Here is a 26,175-nt window from a genome sequence, read left to right as displayed (position 1 = left end):
TTAATGCAAAGATTCGTGGCTGGCAAGGTGCTGAGAACGAGTGATTGCTAAATGCTTAGCCTTAAATGAGACACCCATACCACCCTCTCCAATGCTCAGGGAACATTTCAAAAGATGGAGTGGAAAGAACACAAGGACCAGACAGTAGAGACAGGAGGGTTGCTGTGCTGTGAAATGGTATCTTAGGAGCATGGCATGGCTGTGGCACTTCCAAACTCACGCAGCTACAGATGCTTGCACAGAGCTTGCACAGGACCAAGTCCTTAAACATCAAGTCATAGATGGAGGCGGGTCTCATGAGGCCCCACCCCACATCACCCAGGAGAATTAAGGGCTGATGAGGGCGAGGAGGTTATAGTCTTCAGTGATGTAGCCACAGGATGACAAGTGGCCCATGGAATAGCTTTATACCCATGCCCATGGGAGTTATATGTCACACAACACAACAAACTCATGAAAGTGTGTGGGTGTGTGGGGGTGTTGGTGGGAGGAGGGAGGGTGATGTTGAGCATGAGAGAAGGGTAAGAGGCTGGAGGTATGACTGTGACCAGGACGAATTATACAAATGTATGAAATTGTCAAAGCACAAACAATTTTTAAAAGAGTTTCATGGCTTCTTAAAAAGTTAAACATATATGCAGGACAACAGTCCAGTCATTCCAGTTCTAGGTGTGGAAATGAAAACACTTGCCAGCCTTATGCACAATGACTGCATTATTTCTAGGAGCACCGAAGCAGAAACAATTAGATGTTTTACCACTAGGCAAGCAGATGAACTCTCACACTCCCAGTGGGAAAATGAAACAATACAGCTGGGGTGTAACATGGCTTGGTAGGTTCTTACAAAGTTAAGCCCTCTTTATGATTCGCCAGTCACGTTTCTACATATTGAAACAAGAAAAGTAAAAAATTAAGTGTCACCTCAAAATCTGTACTGAAATACAGCCATTTTATTTGTAATCGCCCCAAACCAGAGATCACACAAGTGCACTTCAGCAGGTGAAAAGGTAACTATAAAAACCACCAAGTCCTGATATGTACAACACGAATGAAGCTCAAGTGCATTATGGCAAGTGAAATAAATCAGAAAAAAACACATGTTATAATTACATTTCTATGATAGTGTTGAAAATTTGGGAATGCATAGAAAACTCATGATCTAAATTTCTCTGTAGAGGGAACAGAACCTATGTTCACCTCTGTTACCTGACAGTTCAACATGTTGTACTCATAAATATATTGTGGTTCCTGGGAGGTCAGCCTAGCAGAGTAATTAGTACTTAGCCAGTAATCAACACACTCTTTCTGTTTGTTATACAGCCATGCCTAAAGGAGCAGCCCTGGTTAAATCCACTATGTCGCAAAGTAACAACCCCCCCAATAAAGACATAAAAGTAGGGCGGGGAGTTGGTGTGGGGAGGAGAGGGGATGGAGGGTAAGAGAAGGATGGCTCATTTTTTTCTCAGTGGCACTTTCCTCAGGAAAGGATTTGTAATTCATGGAGACAAGATAAAATCCTTACCTAAAACCTTACTTCCCTCTTCTAGTCAAGTCCATGGAAATCACTTCCCAAATGATACCAGGGTCTGCATAAGCCTTTCTCAGTTTCTCCTGGAGGGAGAACCAGATGCCAATGTCAGCACAAGTAGAATTAAAATGTAGCTTGGACAATCCCCACATTTCTTGCAAGGCCCTTTTCAGCAAGAGATTAGAGGAGGACTGGGAAAAGTCTGGGAGCCGTTTCTCACTATATGGCCCAGCTGTGTTTGTGGATATTTCAAGGAGTCTTACAACTCTAAAAGTCAGCCTGGCTTTCTATGTTATTGTGAGAGCACATGTCAACCCAGGAAACAGAACACTTACCAGTTTTTACCTGTACAACTTTCAAATATCTAGACATAGTGTATGGAAGCTGGAGTGTACTTTTACCCCAGGCCTGCAGGTGTTAGGGATAGGTCCGATGCAGGGAATAAAGACAGAAAAGTGGGAGACCTCACTTTGTGGCTACAGAGAGTAATCTTATAAAATTACCCCCAAGAGGCTGCTTGCAGGGCTTCTGTTAGGAGCTCTGGGCTCATCTCACTTGTTCTCTGAAGCTCCAGACATCATGCTGGTGCTTGCCAACCTCCACTGCAAAAAAGCATAGCTTTCTCTCTTCCTCTTTCTACACCTGGATGCTGCTGAGATTTATACTTTGGCTGCCTGCTGTTTTTCTTTCAGACGCTCAATAGAATTGCTGGCCAGCCTGCTTCCAAGATTGCTTCTAAATTCTTTTACTAATCCACAAAAAGGAGCCTTGATGTTGTCCCTGGTAGCAAGTAGGGCATTAGGAAAGAGTGCCGGACAAGGGAGGGACGAATACTGTGTACAGTGTACAGTGGGGGTGGCCCAGGTCCCTTCATGTATCAGTGAGGTGTAGCACAGCTGGCTAGAGAAGAGTTGCTGAGAGGTCCTGGCGGAGAGGCTCCGGGATGACTGGCAATTCACATGTTAGTTACCCCATCCTTAGGAAAGCACCTCTAGGGGGTCCTCCAAAAAGGTACGGTGACATGGTTGAGTCTGTTTCATCAGAGTCTGGGATGGGGGGAAATCGTGGGAGATGAGAGAAGCAAACAGAAAAACAGGGAAGGGGTAAGTAAGGAGGGAGCAACGGTGAGGAGAAGAAAACTACGAGGTAAGTGAGGCTCCATCCTTAAGTTCCACAGAACCAATGATGCGCAGTGCGGTCACTATGATCTCCTTTGCCTGCGCGTTGTTCATGTTGAGCCTTTTAGGGTTTCCTCAGCAAAGAACCATTCGGTTTTCAATAATCCTAAAAGAAATTTCTCTCACTTTACTCGACTCCCCAGCTAGAAACACACTCTGGGACTGGCTTAGCTCTGTTGCCTGCATCATCAATCGCGTCAGGCCTGGCACAGAGGCATGATCACGCCTGCCATCTCCCAAAGAAGACTTCGGGGTCCTCCGCCAGGGAAGAGCACAGCGTTCCAGGAGGGGTTCGTGGGTACCTGAGCACACCGGAACGCGGGAGGCAGGGAGGACTGACCCACTGTGTGCCTCCACGTGGAGACGAGGCGGGAGGAGGCCACCACCGCCGAGCTTGTGAGACCTAGCTTTGCTCACTCCGACTGGCGGCTTGGGTTGCCTTAGTAACTACTACTTCCGGTCCCAACCGGAAACCTGCAACGCCGCGCTTCCGAAGGTGTGTCCACCCCGGTGTGGGCGGAGAGCCCGGCCCCACCCACTCTGCGGCTCCGCTGACCCGCACTGTCCCCTGGGACCCGCGGAGCCCCAGAGGACCCGCGCGTGGACCCGGCGCGACGCGCGGCTGTGGGTGGGAGCCATGGACGCCTTCGTCCGCTTCGCCAACCAGAGCCAGGGCCGCGACCGACTTTTCAGGTGAGTCAGGTGCCGTCGGCCTCCACCCCTGTCCGCTCCGGACCCAGTTTTTCCCTGTCCTGGGCGTGGGGAAGGAGTTGACAGCCGTGTAAATCGAGGCAGGAGGACGCGGCCAGCTCCCCCTGAGCGAGCTGGGACCCCAGCCTAAATTCGATGGGGCTGTGCACGCCAGCCACCTCCGTGCCTCTGGATGCGATAGCAGCCCATGAGCCCGCCGTGTCTCCTAACGTTCCCCCAGAGAGGGAAACTGAGTCCCCAGCGCTCAGCGTCTTTCCTAGAGATTTCTTTTCGAGGGGAACTTTGGATTTCTTTTGTGCCTAAGGAAGCAGAACACCTGCGGCTCGGAGCACCGCGTGAAGTGCTCGCGGAAACATAGCATTATCTTCCATTTTTTTGGCTCAGCCTGTGTCTTGGAGAGCGTTATTAAAAAACAAAACAAAACCAAAAAACCACTCTGTAAAAAGTACAATGGGAAAAGTGTTTGAACGACACCTCCGAAGTGCATGGTGTACTTTTTAGTGTTTGAAACAAATCCTCCTTCAGTCTTGTTTCAAAAGGGAAATATGAGTGTTGCTCAATGATTATTTAAAAGGAAAGGGAAAGGGAAAAAAAATAGAGGCGTTTTATTTAACAGCTCTTCTCTTCCAGGTGCTTGTGTTCAACCACTAATATAAGCTAAACATATGAGTAAGGAAAATCCTAATAATGAGACTTCAGAGACCAACTGCACCAACCTTCACTGCAGCCTTGTGCAGGAGATACTCCAGTTTCACTTGTAGGGAAAGTGGAGGAGGAGCTTCAGGAGAACTAATGTGCAGAGCCGAGAGAGATGCAAGTCCACACAGCTGACTCCAGCGCCCATCTCTTAACTCAGTCGTGCTTAACTTGATAGGTTTTCAAAATGGTTGAAAATATACACGATTCATTAAAGTCAACACATATAATTCTAGTGTGTCCAGAATGTGCCCTGCAATGTCTTTCAATAAAATAATAATTTAGGATATAAATATTTAGCAAAATTTTATTTCCCAGCCCTTTTAAGGATCTGTGTAACCATCAACAAACTAGCATTTCTAAGGTGATGCCTTGTTTAAGACCCACTCCTATTAGACCAAATCTGAGAGAGGAGGATGTATTGATGTGAGCAGTTGAGCCCTCTAGCCAGAAGGTGGATTCTACCTTCTACTCTCCCTCATTTTACTTCATTACCCCAAACTGCCCATCATTGTGGGAAATGTACCACTTTGGGGAGGATTTATTCATTTATTTTGAGAAAAATCCTACTTTGAAGCCACTACAGTCCCTTGTTTCAGCCTTCTGAGCACTAGAAGTATAGGCATGAGCCAGCAGCCCTGTGCCAGTTTTACTGAGAATTTATATCCTACGGGGATTCAGGTGCAGTTCTAAGACGGTAGGGACCACCAGACAGTAGGGATTTTTGTTTGTTGTTCTTTTGTTCTGTTTGAGACTGGGTTGCACTATATAGTCCTGGTAAGCCTGAAATTCTCAATGTAGACCAAGCTGGCCATGATTACCTTCCTCTGTCTCCTAAGTGCTGGGAGTAAAGATGGGCACTATCACACCTGACCCGGAACCTGCTTTTTACTAAGTAGGCTGCAGATGGGTTTGGATGTTTGTGACTCTAATTTATTATATTTATTGCCATTGCTGGTATAATAATCATTTTATTGGGTGTACAGTATGCTGAACAATTTTTTTATAAAATACTATTTGATTTGAAGGACAAACACTATAGCTGCTAACGTGTATATTGGTGTGTTAATAGACTGGACTTTTCAAACAAACAAACAAAAGACTGTACTTTTCACTTGGCTTTTGAGTTTGTTTCCTGTCGCATAAATAGTAAGTTTAAGCTATATGATAGAAAAATTCATTTTGGAAATCTGAAAATCATTCTACATAGGGGCAAATAGCCCTGTGGACAGTTTGTAGAGCTGAGAGACATCTCTGTGCAGTGTCTCACCTTGATTTTCATCCATCTTCCTATGACAGTAAAGGGCTCTGGAGGTGCTATGCCCTGCACAGTTCTCTTTCTTAACCTTTGTGTTGCATTACCGTTGCATGTTCACCCTTTGGCCCTCCTATGCAAGAGCTATTGCAGAATGTGGCTTTTGTAAGAGCTTCAACACGAGAAACCTTCCCAGAAATTCCATCTCAGCATGATGTCTCTCTTGGCTTTTAGGGCATATGTTTCTCTTTCCCTTCATGAATCAAATTTTATTTGGTTTGTAAACCATTTTCCTCCTTTTTTTTTCCATTTCAGAGCCACTCAACATGCATGCATGCTACTTAGATATTTGTTAGAGTCTAAAGCTGGCAAAGAGGCCGTGGTAATGAAGCTCAAGAGTCTGGAGTCCAGTGTGAGCACTGGCCGTAAATGTAAGTACCTGTCTCTCGAGGGACAGTGGCTTCTGGTTTAAAACCATCACCCCAGTCCCTGGAATTTACAACATGATTTCAAGATCATCATTTCCATTCACCCAAGTCTACAATGAAACTGGCAGTAACCCTGCCTGGTGACACAAAAAAAAAAAAAAAAAAAAAAAAAAAAACCAAAAGGCTGAGGCTGAATGTTTTCCTATGGACCATTCACAGGTATCTTCCTCTGTTCAAATTTGGTGCTATACCATTTCCTCCTGCACAATCATAGCCAGCGGGGCACACAGTGTATGTGCTAGTTCACTTCAGTTCTAAGACTGTCTTGGTAATGCCCAACCTGAACTTCAGCTTAGCATGAGCCCTTAAGTTCTGTAGGACAGGATAGCCATATCCTAGACCACATGCCTTTTCCTCCTCATCTATTGAAGATTAGTGGAGGATCTGAATGCATGTATTTTCTTAGTTTGCCAGGTAGTTTCATGTGAAAGGGAAAGAAAGGCAGGGGTTTTCGCTGATGGATATTCTTCCATACCAATCACCCTGGGAAAGCCCATGCTTCTCACAACAATTGCATGTCTGACTCCATTGTCTGTTGAAAAGCAGATGTTTCAGCAGTAGATCAGCACATATACTAGAATGGGATGTAGACCATCCCATATTGATGAGTTGTTTTGACTACCTACTTCATGTAGGAGCATCCCTCGGCTTTATGGGGAGATAAAAATCACATTACAAATAATATGGCTGGGGCAGAGTAAAAAAATATTTTGAAGGAGATAGGATTTGAGCTGTGGCTGGAGAAACAAAGTCTTCTGAAAGGTAGGCTTCCCTTAGCAGAGGCTCAGGACTGTTGGAGTCAAACCATTGTCCTGGAGGATCAGTGTCAAACCAAAACCTGGTTTGGCAGAGAAAGAAGACTTAAATAGACAGGAGGGCTGAGAAGGGTTGGGTAAGATTTCTGATATCTTTGAAGGCCAAGATTGGAAATTCTGTCATAAATTCTCTAGAATGTCATTGCTGAAATGTCCTTTAGAGTTTCACTAGTCTTGAAAATCCAGAAGGTTTTTATCCAATGTCATTCAGCCAACAGTCCCACAAGGTAGAATAAGAACCCGAAACTCCAATTATGAAACAGTCATTTCATATACTTCTCTGTGTGAGCTCAAGTGCTCTTTTGAGATTGAAAGTGTTTGGAGAGTAGCTGCTTCTGGTCATTTACTAAGTCAAATAACCCATTTCTGGGTGCCCAGTAAATACCCATGCATGGATGACCCCAGTTGACTAATTGCATGCTGATGTAAGGGCATAGATTGCAATGGTTTCGTTAGTTCATCTAGGAGCTCCATGTGACTACTGATCACCATTGCCCCTTGTTCCTGCCATTTCCCTGTCCTCTTCTTTCATACTGAGCCAGAGGAAGATGGGCTAATGACAACCAAATGATAATCCTTCTGATGGTGACTTAGCCTCTGTTCTATTGCTGTGAAGAGACACCATGACTAAACCAACTCTATATAGGAAACAATTTAATTGGGGGCTTGCTTACAGTCTCAGGGACTTAGTCCATTATCATCATGGCTGGGAACATGGCAGCAAGCAGGCGTGGTACTGGAAATGTAGCTAAGATCTACATCTTGATCCATAGGCCGAGAGAGAGAAACTGAGACTAAGAGACTGGGTCTGGGCCTGGGCCTAGGATGGGCTTTTGAAACCTCAGTGCCCACCCCTAGTGACACACTTCTTCCAAAAAGGCCACACCTCCTCATCCTTCTAATCCTATCCAAGAGTTCCATTCTCTGGTGACTAAGCATTCAGGGCGGGGAGGGAGTGGACGACATTCTTACTTAAACCACCACAAATTGGAATGAAATGTGTAAGAATGTTGAACATGGAGCTCATGTCAAGTATTGTTTTGCTTGTGAAACATATTGGCACACACCCGTGATTAACCTTGTCTGGATTGTACTGGAAGTGAATGTTGAGCCTTGGAATGGGGGTGGTGAACTGTCAAGGTCACTATCTGTTGGGCTCTGCAGGGTCACTATAGGGCACCTTTCCTCAGCTAGGCCTGAGCCTGGACTGCTGTCAGCTGCTAAGTTCTGAATCCTAACTCGCCACAGGGCTCCCACCTCCCATTCAGTACTAATCAAGTGCTGGTTCTGTGGGTTCCTTTCACAGGGTTTAGACTGGGCAACGTGGTCCATGCTATCCAGGCAACGGAACAGAGCATCCAAATCACGGACCTTGTGCCCCGCTTATGCCTAACACTAGCCAACCTGAACCGTGTGGTTTATTACATCTGTGACACTGTCCTCTGGGTGAAGAGTGTGGGTCTAACCTCTGGAGTCAACAGAGAGAAGTGGCAAATGCGGGCGACCCGCCACTACTACTATTTCCTGCTGCTGAGCCTGGTCCTGGATCTGTATGAAATCTTGCTGCAGATGGAACGGGTGGCCCGGGACAGGGCGAAGAGAGAGAAACCATCCCAGGGCTCTCCTGGTCACAGCGTGGTCAGTGAAGACACGGACTGGCTTCAGTCCTTCCTCCTGCTCCTATTCCGATCTCTGAAGCAGCATCCTCCCTTGCTCCTAGACACACTGAAGAACTTCTGTGACATCCTCATCCCTTTGAACCAGCTCGGGATCTACAAGTCCAATCTTGGTGTCGTAGGACTTGGAGGTCTCGTGTCCTCTGTGGCCGGCCTCATCACGGTAGTGTACCCTCAGTTGAAACTGAAGACCCGCTAGGTGTTTGGGGGCTTTAAAGGTAACAGCTTAGTGGAACAAACTTTGTCACAGGGTCTCACTGTGCTTAGTTGTTTAATCATGTGAGCATCTTATCAACTTGTAATGTGAGAAGCGGGACCAACAATGGAGCATGCAGACTGATTTTTTTAACTGCTGCAGTAACTTCCGAGTTTCTGAATGTTTTCCCTTCAGCTAACATTACTAAGTATTTTTTGTATACATAGTAAGAGCTTAATGTTTGCTAAATCAATAAAAATGGAAAGGAAAGGCATCATAAAAGATCCAAAGACACTAGGCTCACGGGTCGGGTTGTTTGGGTCCCTGATTTCACACAGGACATCAGAGCTGGAGCACTGCACTCCTGGCTCTGGTTAAAGCCTCCCTTCCTCCCATCAGTTACTGTGCCCCATCCCTGCAGACGACTGTGGGGTGGAGGGGAGCTGGCCTTCCAGCCTCTTATCCTGTAGGCTCTGGCCATTGCTGCAGTGTGCCCTCATGTCCAGAGGTTGATTCAGGAAAGCAGCGGGACCTCTGTGCTGTGGGTTGGGTCTGGGTGGAAACCTCTGGAAATGCTGTGAGTAAGCAAAGGTGCCGCAGAGGAGACGGAGGTGAAACTGGGTGGAAGGTCACTGTGGCACCTGTCACACAGTGTGCAACAGATAAGGAAACTGACACTAACAAACAAGACTGAAGTCAGAGGTCCGCTCTGACTTTTTGAGAGGAGTCCTCTGTGCCATCTCACGACCTTCAGCAGCATTTCCAGGCTCAGGAGTCCTTTGCCTTTTGCCCCTCTGCATTCGCCCTCACCAGGCTGGAGACTTTGAAGGTTTCTTGATAAAAATCAAAACAATGCAGATTGATTTTATTTACAGCTACAGAACACTGCGGGCAATTCCACAACCGTTCTTATCAAAATGGGAGAATTAAAGTTTTCCTGTGTGTGAATGTCAGTTTTCTGTGATAAATCAGGTTTGTTTGGGACAGCTGGGGACAACAGGAAGTGGCAATAGGGCACTAGGAGCACTGAGTCAGTGGCATTGCCTGTGTGCTCCTCCCAGTTCAGTGCTCCTATTTGAGGCGTGGGGAGCAGGGAGAAGGGTGACCAGTGCCGCACCTACAGAGCCATGCTCATCATCCAAGTGGAAAGGAGAGACATGCACTGAACAGCTGCGTCCCATAAACGTGAGGAAGATCCTTGAAAAGCAGACTCAGGTCCTTGGCATTCTGTTTTTAAAGTATGTGATTTGGGAAAGCTTTGGGGCATTCTGAGGGAAACTATAAAGTGGCTAAAACAAGACAAACATGTTTAAATAACTGTACTGTAACATGTCATTTATGTCTAATACATTTCTAAATAAAACTGACTCATGCATCTGTGAATATGTCTGGGATTGGAGAGAGTTTAGAGTAAGGCAGTGAGCAGGTGATCCCATCTGAGGAAGCTCAGGGCTGGCAAGGTGCAGGCTGGGAGGAAGGCACAGGGACTATGTCAAAGTTCTTGGTTGAAAAGTTCCCTTACAGATCTGTCCAAACCACCCCTGCCAAGGTAGCCTGGCAATAGCTGGCAGAGAAGCCAGCCTTGAGGTCATGGCAGTGTTTTGCAGATATCTATTTTGGTCTTTGGGTCTTACACATTAGAGGGGGTGGTTGGAGGGTTGGAAACTGCCATCTCCTGGAGTCTGTAAACTCAGTGGGGCCCTGCTACCTCATCCTTGTATCTTTCTCCTTCTCAACTAACTCCTCCTGGGTCCACATTCATGAGGGATTTGGAAAAACTACAAAGCCCCAAGGAGCTGCACATTCACAGTTGAACACTACTGCTGAGGGCTCACTCAGCAAGTGTTTGAGTGCCCTGTTTGGCTTGGGGGACCCACCTGTGCACAGAATGGCAAGATCCCAACTCTCCTTAGTGGAGGGAAGGGAGCAACATGAGATAGCCCACCCCACCCAGGACTGTTGGAGAACTGCCTCTTCCCCCTGCCCCTTTCCTTTCTCACCTTTCACCCACATTCTAGAATCACAGTAGAAGCAGCCAAAGGACCAGCTTTGTCAGCAGAGCTTTTAGGCACAGAGCCCTATAGCCCCTCTGGCCCAAAGCCACTGCCTGAGAAGGCAGACTGCCCTTTAGCCTGGACTGGGTCCAGATGCAAGCCTTCCGGATGATTTGTCCTGGACCTTGAAGTGGGAGCAGAGGCCACTTTACATACTCCCCTCCTTCTCCACAGCTGCCTTATAGTTCAGACCAAGATTGCTAAGTATCAAATGTTTTACTTCTTTATTATTTCTTTTGGAAGCTCCATGCCCCACATTCCCCCCTTTCCTGACATCTTATTCCATTTTATTATATGAAGGTTCAAATTTACTACCACGAACTAATCTGAATCTGTTTCTTAATTCTTATTTCTTATTACATTTATTTATAGAGATAGAGATAGATAGATAGATAGATAGATAGATAGATAGATAGTCAGAGGACATCTTGCCAGAATTAGTTCTCTCCTATCATGTGGGTCCCAGGGATTGAACTCAGATGGTCAGGCTTGGCGGCAATCCCCTTAACCTGTTGAGCCGTTTTGCTGAACCTACTGCTCAGTGCCTTTCTTTTCTCTCATCCGAATTAACAACTTAGCAGAGCCAACAACATGCAAATCTGCTACCAGCTAATATTTAGTGTCCTCTCATCCATTTTCATTGAGGCCCTATCTAGATGGTCTGAAGATACTGGTTGAGACCATAGTGTTCTACTTTAATCAGGAACTAAGATTTGAGCCTGGGCTTGAGTCCCTGTTGAGGAATGAATGACATGTTCTGATAGTTCTTGGCTGTCTGGGTGATATTGGTTGGAAAAAACAAAAACAAATCAAAGCTTATCAACACCATCACTTCTTCAGACTTAGGTGAACAAAACCCAAAGATTTCCTCCTTCCTGTTTGGTTCTGTTGGTATCTTAGGCTAGGTAAAGTCTCTCTCTCTCTCTCTCTCTTACACACACACACACACACACACACACACACACACACACACACACACACACACACACCTTCCTTTCCTCAGTGCTGAAGATCAAATCCAGGGCCTTCAACCCTAGGCAAGTTCTCTGCCACTGAGCTCCACCCCCTAGTCCCTAGCTTTTTGAGACAAGTGCTTGCTATGTAGCTCAGGTGGCCCTCAAATTACCAATCCTGCCTCAGCATTCTGAGTGCTGGGATTCCTGGCATTTGCTACCACAACCAGCTTCAAAATATTTTCTTAAACTTACAGGGGTTAAAACTATTCTCCCAGAGTCAAAATTACGAAGGGCTCAACTCTCAGCTCTATTTTGCCTTCTTTGCAGGTTAATTTATCTTGATAGTCTTAGACTAATACAGTAAGCTGAACACCATCCCTGTGTGGGTTGAAATCATGCTGTTCAGTAGTCATCCTTGCTAGCAAATAATGAAGGGTAGGAGAAATTATATGGAAGTACTGTTCATAGAAACTTTTGGGGAAAGGGACCAAAGATCACAGAATTACATGGAACTTTGAATTTAGGAGTTTAGTGACACAATTACTATTGCCTTCTTTATGGAAAGCGATTTTTGTCATTTGGAAGCCAGAAATATTCTGGAACTATTGTCTCAGGGCTCTGGCATAGGACTCCTTCAGCTCTGTGAGCCACCTCATCATTGGCTAAACGTCCCCCACAGAAACTAGGATGAGCCCAAGGGACATCCTGGGTCAGACGACTATGGAAACAGCCTGGCCCAGCTTTCTCTTCCTCTTTGCCCTCCTCCAGCTGGGAGGTCTGAGAGGCATTGCCCAAGATTCCCTGGAGTGGCTGGAGGATTTCTGTGGAGGGGAGCCGTTCTGCAGCTGGGTTTTCTGAGACTGAGGTGGCAGCCAGCTGCAGTGAGTGTGGGCTTCCCGGGTGGTGGCCCTAACCTGAGTGCTAAGAGGGAAGGAGCTAAGAGGAAGAGCAGATGGGGAACTTACCGAGGGACACAGAGTCTGCAGGGAGACCACTGAGGAAAAGACACAGGTTAAAAGAGCAGGGCACAGAGTGGCCATTGGCTTATCCAGAAGACAGTTTAGGAGAAGGCTTACCTAACTGGCAATATTGGGAAATGGTAATTAGCTAGAATTGTATCATGAAGAAAAAGACTAAATTCTACCTGACACTTGCTTTTTAGTCTCTATGTGACTGCTTTAAGAGCCCCAGACTTCATCTTAACCTTTTCTCTCATTATCTCGTTATCTTTATCTAACTTACCTACACTTTCTTTTATCTTGAGCCCTTAAAAGAAGCATCAATTTTGAGCAGACTATGGAATTCACTTTGAGCAGACTAGGAGACTCACTGTGTCGGGACTCCAAAGAATGGCCTCTCCTATGTGACATTCACTCTGCAACCTAGGGCAGCTGAGCTCCCAGATGAGTGGTGGGTGGCTGTGAGAAGTAGGGAGCCACCCTGTGGAGTGTAAGCCTGTGGGCTTCTGATGGACCTGGGACTCTGCTTTGCAGCCTGAAGAGTAAGGATGGCAATGAACAAGGGCCCAACCTTGATGGATGGAGACCTCCCTGTAAGTAACCTGGGCTCATGTGAGATGGGGAATGGGCAACCAAGGTAGAAGGGGGTGAGCAGAGGGGAGAGCCAGGGGACCTCAGGAAGATGTGTCTACTGTCTGTTCCGAAGTCACTGTCTCATTATTCCACCCCTTGCCACCATTAACAGGTGTTTGGGAAACTAGGAAAGAAAAGATGCCTATGACAGTCTAAGAGCCTTGGAGAAAAGGATAGGGATGATGGCTAAGGAGAGACAGGGAAGGAAATCGCCATGACCTAAACCCTGAGGCAACAGTCCACCACCCAGGAGAGCATGCATGCCATACAGTGCCCATGCATGTTCTGTGACTCTGCAACGTGTCACCTGTGCTGCCATGCATGGGATGAAAGTAGACATTCGTGTGTCCAGCATTTATCTCTGGCCTAGATTTCACCATGATTTTAAGTAATTTTGACACTTTTGTATGTCCTTGATATGCTTTGCCAAGACCTGTCTGATTTGGGTACAGTTCAGACGTTAGTGAGATTCAGAGGTATGACCCTGGAGGAGACTAAAGTCATCCCAAACTACGCTTCAATAGACCTCCCTATTTTGTACTAAACTGTAAGAGGGATGTGAATGGGTCACGAACAAACAAACAAACAAAATGTTAGGTCTTCCTAATGGTTAATGGTTTCTTTCATTCCCAGACCTTTTCTCCTTTAGCTCTGTTTAAAACAAACTTTGAAAGCACTGTCCAAGGCATTAAAGAAGATGCTTCCTCATGTAGTCCAAATCTCTTTCTCCTTCTGAGATCTGATTCACCTGCAGGATGAAAAATTAAAAATAGTGTGACTATTTGGTCCCGGGGCCCACACAGGTCTCCTTGATGGCATGTCACAGGGTCTATCTAAAGTCATACAGAGTTGGAACAGATGGGTCAACCCTGAAGAGTTGCTTCATGCTCCTTTTTCTATGGACAAGTCTTCACAAGACTAGGCAAACGTATACAAGGTCCCAGGGATTGCTGACTAATCCCAAAGGCCATGAACCCACGGCCAATCTGCCACATCCTCGCCCAATTGTTAATTTATTTTATCTTAATTTATTTGGAAGTGCATTCCATATATTCCATTTCAAACCTGACTTGGAAACAGTCCAATATAAGTGACACATGCTTATAATTTCAGAACTTGGGAGGTAGAGGCAGGACAATCAGATGTTGAAGACCAGTCTGGCCTTGGCTACACAATGAGTTTAAGGCCAGTCTGAACTAAATGACACCCTATTCCTTTTTCATTGTTTTTTGTTTGTTTTGTTTTGTTCAGTTTGTTTGGTTTGGTTTGGATTTTGAGATGGATTCTCTGTGTAACAGTTCTGGTTGTTCTGGAACTCACTTTGTAGACCAGGTTGGCCTTGAACTCACAAAGATCTGCCTGCCTCTGCCTCCTGACTGCTGAGATTAAAGTGCTGAGTGTCACTACACCCAGCGAGACCCTATCTCAACACAAAAAATCAAATCAAACCTGACCGAAGTCCTGGCTCTGCTACTTACTATCTGTGTGATCTTGGGTAAGTTATCTCTGAATTTCAAACACTTCACACTGCAAAATACAGTTAGGATTGAGATCAAGGCACCCAAACCAGTACTCTGGAGTGTAACAGCTCTGGAAAATGTTGCTTCCTACTACAAAACCAGATTCATTCTTTCACTCAAAGATTAGGCATTTTCTGCTTGCTAAAGTGTAATTATGTAACTGCTGACAAAACAAAATGTTTTGGTAAGAGTATGGCATCCCAATAACAAGAGATGACCCCACTACACCCAAAAGGTCAGACTCACTGGAGAACCAACTTAAAAATGGAGTGTTGTATTTTAAGAAAGGCCATACCTTTCTTAAAGTGTCAGGAGAAAAGGGTCACAAGCCCATTGTATGACCCACTTATAAACTAACATAGGAAATGTAGCTATTTCCTAAGGAGAAGGGATTTTTGCAGGGATACAAGGTGAAGTAGATTTGTTCAGGGTTGTTCCAGTAGAGCAGGTACAGGGTGTGGAGGCAGACCAGCTCAGCAAAGTCATGCCACCAGGGCACCAGCCATTCTGTGAAGGAAGGCAGCAAGCCCACCCAAGGAGGTTTTCTGGAGAGGATTCTTGCTGAGGAACTCCAGGAGGCCCAAATCCTGTTATTCTGTGTAGTTAAGAAGAACTCTTGGGCATTGTGGCACACACCTTTCATCCCAGCACAGGGAAGGCAGATGCAGGTGGATCTCTGTGAGTTCAAGGCCAGCCTGGTCTATAGAGCGAGTTCCAAGACAGCCAAGCATACACACACACACACACACACACACACACACACACACACACACACAGTGAAACCCTATTTTGAAAAACAAAAACAAGAAAGGTTAAAAAAAAAAAAAAAAAAAAAAAAAAGAACCTACACATTTGGCAAGGCACAGCCCCGTGTATGTGTGAGGCTCATTTTTCCAGTATGAGGCTCATTTTTCCAGGGTTAGTGTTTCAAACAGGCCCTGGGGAAACAGAGGACATTTTACTGGGAGAAAGGTGGCATATACACATAATCATAGCAGGGTGACAGATGTAGAGACAGCCCAAGGACAGACATAGCCATGATGGAGGAGAGTCAAAAGCTGATCGTGTTTATAATCCCAGCATTTGGGAGGTGGAGTCAGTAAGATCGGTAGTTCAAGGTCATCCTTAGCTAATTAGTGAGTTCAAAGCCAGCCATGGCTAATTGAGATCCTGTCCCACAGAGAAGGTAATAGTGAGAGAATAATATTCTACCAAGTAGAAAGAGATGTGGGAGGGAAGGCAAGGCTATGTGGTTCAGCATTTATAGACATGGGCCCAGTATCTCAGGAAGACCACTAAAAAGTTTACATGAAGCTACCAGTTGAAGGTGGACTAACAGATACATTAACTTGCTTTTGGCAGTCAGTCTAAGAGGGGTGAGCTGGGAGGGAGATGGGATTTGGCTTGCACAGATCACCTCGGGAGTTCTCCAGGATTTATTTAGGTAATGACCAGGAAGGCACAGCAGGCAGGTTCATTTTCCCTGTGGGCTCCCTCATGGTCTCATGACTGGACCATTTAGAGAAGCCCTGTTTCCCTTAGACTTTGGCTGGCCTCGCTACCGGCATGCATGACTCTAACTAGGGTCAGCTTGCAGGGAGGTTGAGCAGGGGGTGGGGTGGGGTGGGGTCTAACACTTTTCCTTTGCCTACAGGAGCAGGAGAATGTGCTGCATAGAGTCTTGCAGCTGCCTGTGGTGAGCGGCACCTGTGAGTGCTTCCAGAAGACCTACAACAGCACAAAGGAAGCCCACCCCCTGGTGGCCTCCGTGTGCAATGCCTATGAGAAGGGTGTGCAGGGTGCCAGCAATCTGGCTGCCTGGAGCATGGAGCCGGTGGTCCGCCGGCTGTCCACCCAGTGTGAGTTCTCATAGAACTTGGCATCAGTCTGCCTGCCCACTGATACTCATTCCGTGTCTGCCTGTGTGCTTGTCAGTCTGTCTGGTCATCTCACAAATTGTTTGTCCACCTCCCTTGCTTGCCTGTATCCAACTTCCTGGTCTTCTCATCTGCAGATAGAGAGGCATAGATGCAGATCTCTTTGTGTCTATACATGCCTCAGCTGTAGCCCAGCCTAGGGCAGCCAAATAATTTTCAGGGGGATAAATGGGCAGATCTATGTGCGCAGTAGTGAGTGGAGCCAGAGGCAGACATCTGGCCACACCGACTCCAAATACAACAGAAGGAGCAGTATCATGAACCGGAAGTCTCAGTGAAAGTGGGCCTAGCAGTGCACCAGGAAAAGAAAAGGCCCATTCACCCTGTGGCTGCTGCTGCCAGCTCCCGACCAGTGGGGTAGTGGAGAGCCACCAGGCAGGAAACTGGGGGCAGAAACAAGACTCATCCTGTCTCCATCAGAAAAGGTGGTCTCTAAGACTCAGCTCCACCAGGCAGTAGTGGCCCATGCAAAGCTTTAGTCCTAGCACTCGGGAGGCAGAGACAGGTGGATCTCTGTGAGTTCAAGGTCAGCCTGCTCTATAGAGTGAGTTCCAGGACAGGCTCCAAAGCTACAGAGAAAAACCTGTCTGGAAAAATTCAAAACAGACTCAACTCTTGTCAGGGTTGAGGGAAATCTCAGCAGTGCCAAGAAGTCTAGCATCTTCTATTGTTCTAATAGATTTTGGGTATGTGAGAATTCTACCCAGCAACCAGGCACGACAGACCTAAAGGCTCCATTTCAAATCCTTGGTCTCATAGATGGCCCTAATTAAATTAAGTGAGTCACAAAACAAATTACAGCGAGGGTGGAAGAGAGATAAGAGAAGATGCAGGGATATGTATACAGTTGTCCAAGAAAAACTCATTCAACTAATGATAATAACAAAAATACCACAGGCCCTGGGCTAGCCCCTCGTGGGTACCCTCATTCTGTCTAATCAGAAGGCAGCCAAAGTCATCTGGGATCTTTGCTGTTTCAGAGAAACATGATAGAGTATCTGTAAATACCCTTGAAACCTGTGCCTTCCATGACCTTGACCACAGAGCCTCCATCCTCAGCAGACTAGGGCAGTCTCCCCCTGGAAACACCTGCATCCTCTGGGGCGTGTCCCACTCCTCGGGGCAACTTGGTCCTCTTCCCTTGGCTCCTTTCAGCTGCAGCCATCCTGACAGCTGGGGGTTAAATCTGGTCCTGCAATCTGGAACTGCTCTGGCTGTGACTGTGACTCCATCATCTCCAGAACTAAGCAAGCCCAGGCCTGGTGCCCCTGAGGCCAAGGCCAAAGCCCGGGTGCCACCTGCCTCACTGCCACGTGAACTCTCTCACTTCCTCACACCCTTCCGGAACACTGAACAGGGAGTCTGGGAGGGGAGAGAACAGCATTTGGAAGTGATCACTTCCCACTACAAGTTTGCCCATGCAGCCACACTTTACAAACACAGAGGCGCACGGTTCTGGCTGCTGGCAGAAGGGGGCAGCAGAGAGCTGCTGCCCAGGGCCCTAGAGGTAAAGAATGGAACCCTGTGAGCCTGACCTGGTGTTCAGACCAACGGGACTTGCTAATACTACATGCTGAGTAGGTGCAGGTCTTACCTATTCCAAAATGGCCCTGCTATCAAGGCCTTATAAGTACCTGGGGGCTAAATATAGCAGAGTCTCTGGCCCCAGGCGACCTGGAAGCCTCAGGGCTGGGATCTGTGGGCCCCAGGGTATTTCCTCAGGATGGGGCAGGGATCACCCAACACAGCCTTTCCCTTTCAGTCACAGCAGCCAATGAATTGGCCTGCAGAGGCCTGGACCACCTGGAGGAAAAGATTCCAGCCCTTCAATACCCTCCAGAAAAGGTGAGTCCTCCCTCTTCCATAGTGCTCCCTACACTGTTGTGATCTCCTCTCAGGAAGGAGAGCACCGATGCCCCAGATATTCATGGGGAGAGCACCCTCTTAGGCAGGTGGAGAGCCCTCTTCCTGTTTCTGTGGGGTCAGGTAGAGTCAGGGTGTCTGGGAGAGTAGGCATATGCCTCAGATAAACTCAGACAGGTGCTCTCATGGCCCCTCCATGATTGCACAGCCTTCTGATACTGTGGTCATGGGATCTGGGACTCCATGGGTTTGCACAGGACTATGTGGTGACAACAGCTACAACAGATCTTGGGTCCCTCTCACTGGGATCCCAGGATTACATACATGGCCTTGAGATCCAAACCTTTATGGACCATGAGACTAAAAAAGTCACTTCCCCCTGGCCATACCTTTATCTCCCCTTATCCAGTGCTGGCTTCAGTAAGGCCTATGACCTCATCTATTTTACTGCCCAACCATCAACCTGTCCTACAGATCTGCCCTGAGCCCTGTGCCCTGCCCTTGCCAACAGCCACAACGAGGGCTTTATGGAGCCCTCCCAGGTCATCCTTGGTGATGGGACTTGCTATACTCCAGCCTGAGGTGGAGACCTCCAGGGGGCAGGCCTGCAGCGCACCTCCTCTCTAGTGCTCTAGACCAAGTCAACTCACAGAGCAGGTTCCAGGTCCCAGGAGGAAGAAGGCAAATTACTCCAGCATAAAATAGTGTGCTAAGGGAAAGACAGAGGAGGGGATGCCTTATGTGAATGATACCACCAGGGGAGGCTTCAGGGGCTGTCCTTGAAGGATGGATATTTTATATAGTGTGGAGAAGCCTGGTGGCCTTTTTCTTTCCCACATATTCATGTATTTGCTGGTCCCTGGGTCCTTTTTTAAATTTTTTAAGTTTTAGACAGGATCTTGTACTGTAGCCCAGGTTGGTCTGGATCTTACTATGAAGCCACAGATAGTACCAAACTCATGGTGATGCTTCTGCCTCAGCCTCCAGTCCTTTTATTACAACTGTGTGTCCAGTGTGCCTGGGTCTTTAAATGGGGCGCTCCAGGGAGCTGGGCTCAGGGTCTGTGAGGAGATCCACATAGCTGATTGTCTCCCCACACTCCTCAGATCGCCTCTGAACTGAAAGGCACCATCTCTACCCGCCTTCGAAGTGCCAGGAACAGCATCAGTGTGCCCATTGCAAGTACTTCGGACAAGGTCCTGGCCAGCTGCGAGCTTGCCTTGGGGATGGCCAAAGAAACAGCAGAATATGCTGCCAACACCCGAGTTGGCCGACTGGCCTCTGGAGGAGCTGATCTGGCTCTGGGTGGCATTGAGAAGGTGGTAGAGTTCCTCCTGCCACCAACAAAGGAAGAGTCAGGTAACTGCCCTCCAGACTTGCTGGCTAACCTGGGAACTTGCTGGCCTTGCTCTGGCATAGGGAATGCCCCTCGGAATCTCCAGAGGATCTCAGTCCTTTAGTCCCTCCACCCCAGATGTGAGAGGGAGAAGGAACTGGCATTGGCTATCGCCAGTGGGGTCATGGTAGAAGTAAGGCAACTGTTTTGCAGCCCAAGGCACAAGGCTGAGACCATTTTCTTATTGTATTTATTCTTTCAAATTTTTACGTGTATGAGTGTTTTGACTGCATGTATGTGTATACATCATATGTGACTATTACCTGCAAGAGCCAGAGAAGGACATTGGATCCCCTGGATTTGGAGTTCCAGGTGGTTATGAGCTATCATCGTACTGGTGCTGGGAGTTGAATTCAAGTGCTCTTAACAGCTAAGCTGTCTCTCCAGGCCCCTCAGTCCCTTTCTGATGTTTTCTTCTGTATCTTCTATCCAGCCCCCGCTTCTGGACGGCATCGTGCCCAGAAGCCTCCCAAGGTCAAACCCAGCCTCATGAGGAGGGTCAGCACCCTGGCCAACACTCTTTCTCAACACACCATGCAGACCACTGCCTGGGCCCTGAAGCAGGGCCATTCTCTGGCCATGTGGATCCCGGGTGTGGCACCCCTGGTGAGTGTCTGCTGAGAACTCTGCCTGACCCCTGCTCTGTGGGTTTCCCAGTCCCTCTGTCTTGGGAACGTACTTCAAGCCGGGCTGGGATTTTAGAGGTAAAGACAGGGACTTAAGAGGATGGTGGGCTAACTGCTCATCCTGTGGGAGAAGAGAAAGGACAGGACACAAATTTTGTGGGTGGTCCTGCCTCATTACCTACCCTCTTCTGTCTCCCCAATCCTCCCTCAGAGTCTCTTTAACTCACAATCTTCATGACCCCAAATGGGCCTCTTACGTGGACCTTCCCACCCCCATTTGCTATTAAAACAGTAGAAAGGTCACTTATAAACAAATAAACAAAACAAAAACCCATCCAATGGACGAGAGTCCCAATAGCCCTCACCTCTGACTATGCAGATTTCCAGTCTTTTCTTCTAGGGGCTCCTGACTCCCCAACCACACCCAGGCCAAGCTGCTTCTCCATTCATCTTGATATAGTTAGGCTGCAAGTTTTAGAAGCAAGGGACTTAGTGGGAAACTAAGAAGGGAAAAAAGGAAAGGAAGAAGAAGAAAACACACACACACACACATTAAAGTCAGGCACGTAAGTACATACTAATAATCTCCACACTTGGGATTTCTTCAAGTTCAAGATCAGCCTTGTCTATAGATTATCCAAGGTCTAGACTATCCTAGCTGTATGGTGAGACCCCATTTCAAAAGACAACAACAAAAGTCCCTTAAACAAAGATAAACAGAAAACCAGAGACAAATTAAACGATTAGAACACGGTGATGGAGTCTGGACTGGGCTGTAGCTACGTGGTAGAGCACCTGCCTTGCTTACTCGAGGCCACATACCCGCAGAGCTGCAAGAGCAAGCCCCAGAGTCAGCAGGAAGTGACTGCTCTCCGGTCATGTGAGATGTCCTTTTACTTAATTTCTTTAAACTTTAATTGACTAATTTTTTCTGAGTTAGGGTTTCATCCTGTAGCCCAGGTTAGCCCTTAATTTGTGGCAGTCTTCGTGCCTCAACCTTACAACTGTCGTGTTTGCAAGTGTTTCCCGTCCACACACCAGAATGTGAGTGATAATCTTTTTCAAATTTGATTTTGCTTATTATTACTCTGTGTGTTGTCTCCCCACCCCAGATATGGGGGGAATGTGCTGGGGTCAAAAGACAACTCTTAGGGACTGGGTCACTTGAGAAACAAGACAGAAGGATTCCCTGACCTTCACAGTGAGTTCCTGCCATCCAGGCTTATATAATGAGACCTTGTCCGAAAAAAAAAAACCAAATAAAAATAAACAAATTAGCATCCAGGTTGGGGGTACAGGCTCAAGCTTTGTGCAGAAGAGCCCCCGGATTCCATCCCAACAGTAAAAACGGAAGAGAATAGCCAAAATGAATGCGTGGCTGTGAAGTCAGAATGTGGGGCACAGACTGGGGGATACAGACTGAGGAGAACCTCTTGGGTGCTGAAATATTCTGTCTTCATCTGCTATAGTTACATAGGATGTGCTTACAAAAAGTCCCAGAGTTCTATGCCAACTATGTATGTTCAGTGACAAGCTATTACAAATTAAAATGCTAGGTGGCTTAGTGGTTAAGAACACTCGTTGCTCTTGCAGAGGATCCAGGTTCAGTTCCCAGCACCCACGTGGTGGCTCACAACCACCCAGGACTCCGATTCACAGGGATCTGATGCTGTCTTCTGACGTCTGTGGTCACCAGGCACACAGGTGGCGCACACGCATATTCGTAAAAATGAAATAAAGAAATAAAAACCAACAAATAAATCCCAACCCCTGTGGGAACAGGCCCTGCTCACCACCCGTGCCCCTGCTCCTGTGACAAGGACCTTAGGGCCTAGAGGGGTCCACTGAGCCAGCTCTCTGTGCCATCCTCCCTCAGAGCAGCCTGGCCCAGTGGGGCGCATCAGCAGCCATGCAGGTGGTGTCCCGGCGGCGGAGTGAGGTGCGGGTGCCCTGGCTGCACAACATAGCAGCTTCCCAGGATGAAAGCCATGACGACCAGACAGACACCGAGGGAGAGGAGACAGACGAGGAGGAGGAAGAAGAGGGATCAGAGGCTGAAGAGAGCGCCAGGGAGGTGATGAAGAGAGTGAGAGCCTAAGGCCTCACAGCCCGTGGGTGGGGGTGAGGAGCAGAGGAGCAGGGTAGAATAAAGGATTCTGTCCCCAGGTCTCTTCCAATCCAATCGCTGTGTCACTCAGCGGGTTCCACAACACCCACAAAAGTAGGCAGGGCAGCCATTGCTGGTCCACTTTTGCAGACGAGGAGACTGGGGTTCAGAGAGAGGAGGTGACATGCCCAAGGCCTCACTATCCACAGCTAGGGACAGTCCCAGGCCTAGGTTTTTTTTTTTTTTTTTTTTTTTTTTTTAGTTTGTTTGTTTTATTGTTGTTGCTTTTTTGTTTTGTTTCTATTTTATGTTCACATTTCCCTCCTAGCTCTGGGCTGGAGGTTAGGGGAAGGGTCAGAGGAACTGATGTAGGGCAGGGGCTAACGCTTCTCTGGCCCACAGGTAGCAGCCCTGCCCAATCCGAGAGGCCTCCTGGGTGGTGTGGTACACACCATGCAGAAGACTGTCCGGAACACCATCTCAGCGGTGACATGGGCACCTGCGGCTGTGTTGAGCACAGTGGGAAGGATCCTGCACCTCACACCAGCCCAGGCTGTGTCCTCCACCAAAGGGAGGGCCATGTCCCTATCCGATGCTCTAAAGGGTGTTACCGATAACGTGGTAGACACTGTAGTACACTATGTGCCGGTGAGTCCCACCCCAGGGACACCTTCTCCCAAGGTAGATTTGACTGAAGGAGATGTAGACCGCCCCACTCCTTTCTCCCAGCCCCTGGAGACACTTCTCCAATCTCAGTACTCAAAACCTTGCACACTGGACTCCCCCAGCCCAGAGTACAGAGGGTCACAGCCCTGGCCTCAGACCTCTTCCCTACATTGTGCCTCCCATTTGATGATGGAGTCCCGAGTGACTCAACCCTCCCACTTCAGCTCCCAGAAGAAGGGCCTGGCAATAGGCTTTCAAGGCACCTGGAGCAGTACGGTGTGCATTCCAGGGATAGTAGCTGGCCCTATATCAACAGCGGAAGGGGGAGCTGGGAAGCCAAGACTAATGCCATCTTTTTGGGAATCCCTGAGAACCTCTCCAAAGGAAGTTACAGGTTGAGCAGGTTGAAGGAGAGCTTGATGAACAGGCGGTGCCAGGGGAAAGGTTACTGAAATCGTTGAAAGTGGGAGGGGTGGCATGCTTCCAGGGGTCTCCGGGGTACCCTTCATCCCAAACCCCAGTCTTTGCCCTGTGATGGCTGCCCCGTGGCGCACGGGGGTGGTGTGTGTGTGTGTGTGTGCGTGCGTGCGTGCGTGCGTGTGTGTGTGTGTGTGTGCGCGTGCGTGCGTGCGTGTGCGTGTGTGTGTGTGTGTGTGTGTGTGTGTGTGTACTAGGCTAAAGGCCATAGAAAGGGCTGTGACTCTTAACAAGAGTTCCTGGCTCTCAGCTTCCCAGGCTGTCCCTGATGGAGCCCGAGAGCGAATTCAGAGACATCGATAACCCGCCATCAGAGGTCGAGCGCAAGGGGTCTGGGGCAAGACCCGCCAGTCCAGAGTCCGCACAGCGCCCGGGCCAGCCTCGTGGCAGCTTGCGCAACGTGCGTGGCCTCAGCGCGCCCTCCTGCCCCGGTCTTGACGACAAGGCGGAGACATCGCGTCCTGGCTTTCTGGCCATGCCCCGGGAGAAGCCTGCACGCAGGGTCAGCGACAGCTTCTTCCGGCCCAGCGTCATGGAGCCCATCCTAGGCCGAGCACAGTACAACCAGCTGCGCAAAAAGAGCTGAGCGGCCTGCGTCCCTGCTCGCCTGGCGCCACCCCCACGGGAGGGTCGCTTCTCCCAAAGGAAACAGAAACCACACTGCTAAGTGGGTCTCTTCTTTAAGGTGGCCCCTTGGGAGCCTGAGCCACACTTCCACGGTGCTGTTGAGGCACTTCTAAAGCATCCTTTGGGGGCCTGACCATCACAGGCAGTTTTTAAGGGGCACCGGAGCAGCTGGCAATTCTCATTTCATGGCTTTCTTTGCTTTTCTTTAACTAAAAAAGCAATTGCTTAATTCGATTTCTCACTTTTTTAGCAAAACTTCTGGCCAATGACACCTGACTGGTTCTAAAATTCATATCCCTTCTCTGTGAACATGTATTTATTACCAAAAAGTAGTGAGTCAGTTGACATTTTCTTTCCTTTTTTCTGTCTCCTCCTTCCCTTCACGTCTCTCCTCCTCCCCTCTCTTCTTTCTTCCTTCTCCCAAGTAGCACAGGCTGGATCCATCTCCAGTGCTAAGTGAGAGGCGCACACTCTGGCCACTCCCTCTGAATGTCAGGAATTCTCAGGGCATCTTCAGCACTGAGCTCTGAGACCCTCTCATTACCTAGCTCTCAGCACACTGCTTTAAAAAAGAACAACAAGATGCCAAAGCCTTTGAGTGTTTATTTAGATAGCAGCTCTAGTTTCTGAGTCTCTCTCCCCTGCACAGGTGGGCTCGGGTGTGTCCTCCATAGTGTCAGCTTTTACTCACAGCCACACTTCCATTGTGTCACTCTGCATACTCACTCTCGAATGTTGCTACTCCAGATGCTGAAAGCCCGCAATGGTCACCTTTAGCTAACAGTGTATATTATACAGAGCATATATCCATAGCCATCATTCATTCCAAATCCTGTTTTTTGGAAATGTCAATATTTGGTCAATCTAGACAAATTCATAAATACACTTGTAATGTTCAAACATTTCAAAGTGTGTGTTCTCCTTTCTGGACTTCTCAGTTTTCTTTCACGGATCCTTCCAGTTGTAGGCTATGTTTGGGCAAGCGCTTGTGTATAGACCTATCTTTGCTTACATAAACCGTGGGTGGTGTCCTCCCTGGCTTTTCCCACTCTGATCAATACATCCTTTATAATGCTTATTATGCTTAAAAGAAAACAAATTTTTTCTTTTATTTTGCATGTATGAATGTCTTTCTCATATATATGTGTTCTTGGTGCCCGTGGAGGTTAGAAGGGGCATTGGATCCCCTGGGACTGTAGTTTTAGGTGGTTAGCTGCCATGTGGGTGCTGGGAATAAAACCATGGACCTCTGCAAGAGCAACAAGTGCTCTTAACCACAGAGCTATTTCTTCAGCTCCTCAACTATACATCTTATCCATTTTTGTACCAGTATCAGAAGCCATTCGTACTCTTTTGAATGGTAATCTATTATATGAAAATAATAAGAATAATTTGGTGTAGCTAGCTTCCTAATGATGAATTTTTAGGTTGTTTCCTTTTTTCTCCCTACTGTAAACAGTAAAGCTGGGATGTAGCTCTACGGTACAACAAATGCTTAATTTGTGCAAAGCCCTGGGTTCGGTTCCCAGCAACACACACACACACACACACACACACACACACACACACACACACAATCTTATGCATATGTATCTATGGACAAGTTGTAATTTGTAATCATGACATTCTTGATAAAATAATATGTGATTTGAAATACTGATAATTCTGGCTGTCTTTCCAAAGGAAACTCTATTTTGTCCTGTTATTGTCATCTGCTGCTATATAAATGTACACAAATCATTAGGACATGTCTGACATTCCTTCTAGAAATCAATATATACATCATATCCTATTGGAATCCCTCAGACCCA

At 47.5% G+C, this 26,175-nt stretch overlaps 3 protein-coding genes across 3 annotated transcripts in view; 2 read left to right on the top strand and 1 right to left on the bottom strand.

The window, feature by feature from the left end:
* The window catches only part of Wdr93 (WD repeat domain 93), a 44,446-nt gene extending 41,240 nt beyond the window's left edge, over window positions 1–3,206 (bottom strand). The window contains exon 1 of the mRNA XM_051206630.1: window positions 3,009–3,206. The gene's annotated coding sequence lies outside the window, so the exon portion shown is untranslated. The remainder of the gene's footprint in view (window positions 1–3,008) is intronic.
* An 86-nt stretch (window positions 3,207–3,292) lies between these two features.
* Pex11a (peroxisomal biogenesis factor 11 alpha) lies at window positions 3,293–9,910 on the top strand. The gene is made up of 3 exons (XM_051206628.1): window positions 3,293–3,399; window positions 5,684–5,799; window positions 7,978–9,910. Exons 1-3 carry the CDS (start codon window positions 3,344–3,346, stop codon window positions 8,544–8,546), a joined length of 741 nt encoding a protein of 246 aa, XP_051062585.1. The 5' UTR covers window positions 3,293–3,343; the 3' UTR covers window positions 8,547–9,910.
* A 2,361-nt stretch (window positions 9,911–12,271) lies between these two features.
* Plin1 (perilipin 1) lies at window positions 12,272–25,273 on the top strand. Its single transcript, XM_051206623.1, has 9 exons — window positions 12,272–12,434; window positions 13,047–13,105; window positions 16,320–16,524; window positions 18,365–18,447; window positions 19,572–19,824; window positions 20,295–20,467; window positions 22,364–22,561; window positions 22,997–23,242; window positions 23,988–25,273. Exons 2-9 carry the CDS (start codon window positions 13,061–13,063, stop codon window positions 24,321–24,323), a joined length of 1,539 nt encoding a protein of 512 aa, XP_051062580.1. The 5' UTR covers window positions 12,272–12,434; window positions 13,047–13,060; the 3' UTR covers window positions 24,324–25,273.
* Window positions 25,274–26,175: the final 902 nt, after the last annotated feature.

The sequence above is a fragment of the Phodopus roborovskii genome, unplaced genomic scaffold (assembly GCF_943737965.1).
Source record: "Phodopus roborovskii unplaced genomic scaffold, PHOROB, whole genome shotgun sequence".
NCBI lineage: Eukaryota > Metazoa > Chordata > Mammalia > Rodentia > Cricetidae > Phodopus > Phodopus roborovskii.
Note: the sequence above shows the minus strand (reverse complement) of the source record. Positions and strands in the feature narration are given on the sequence as shown.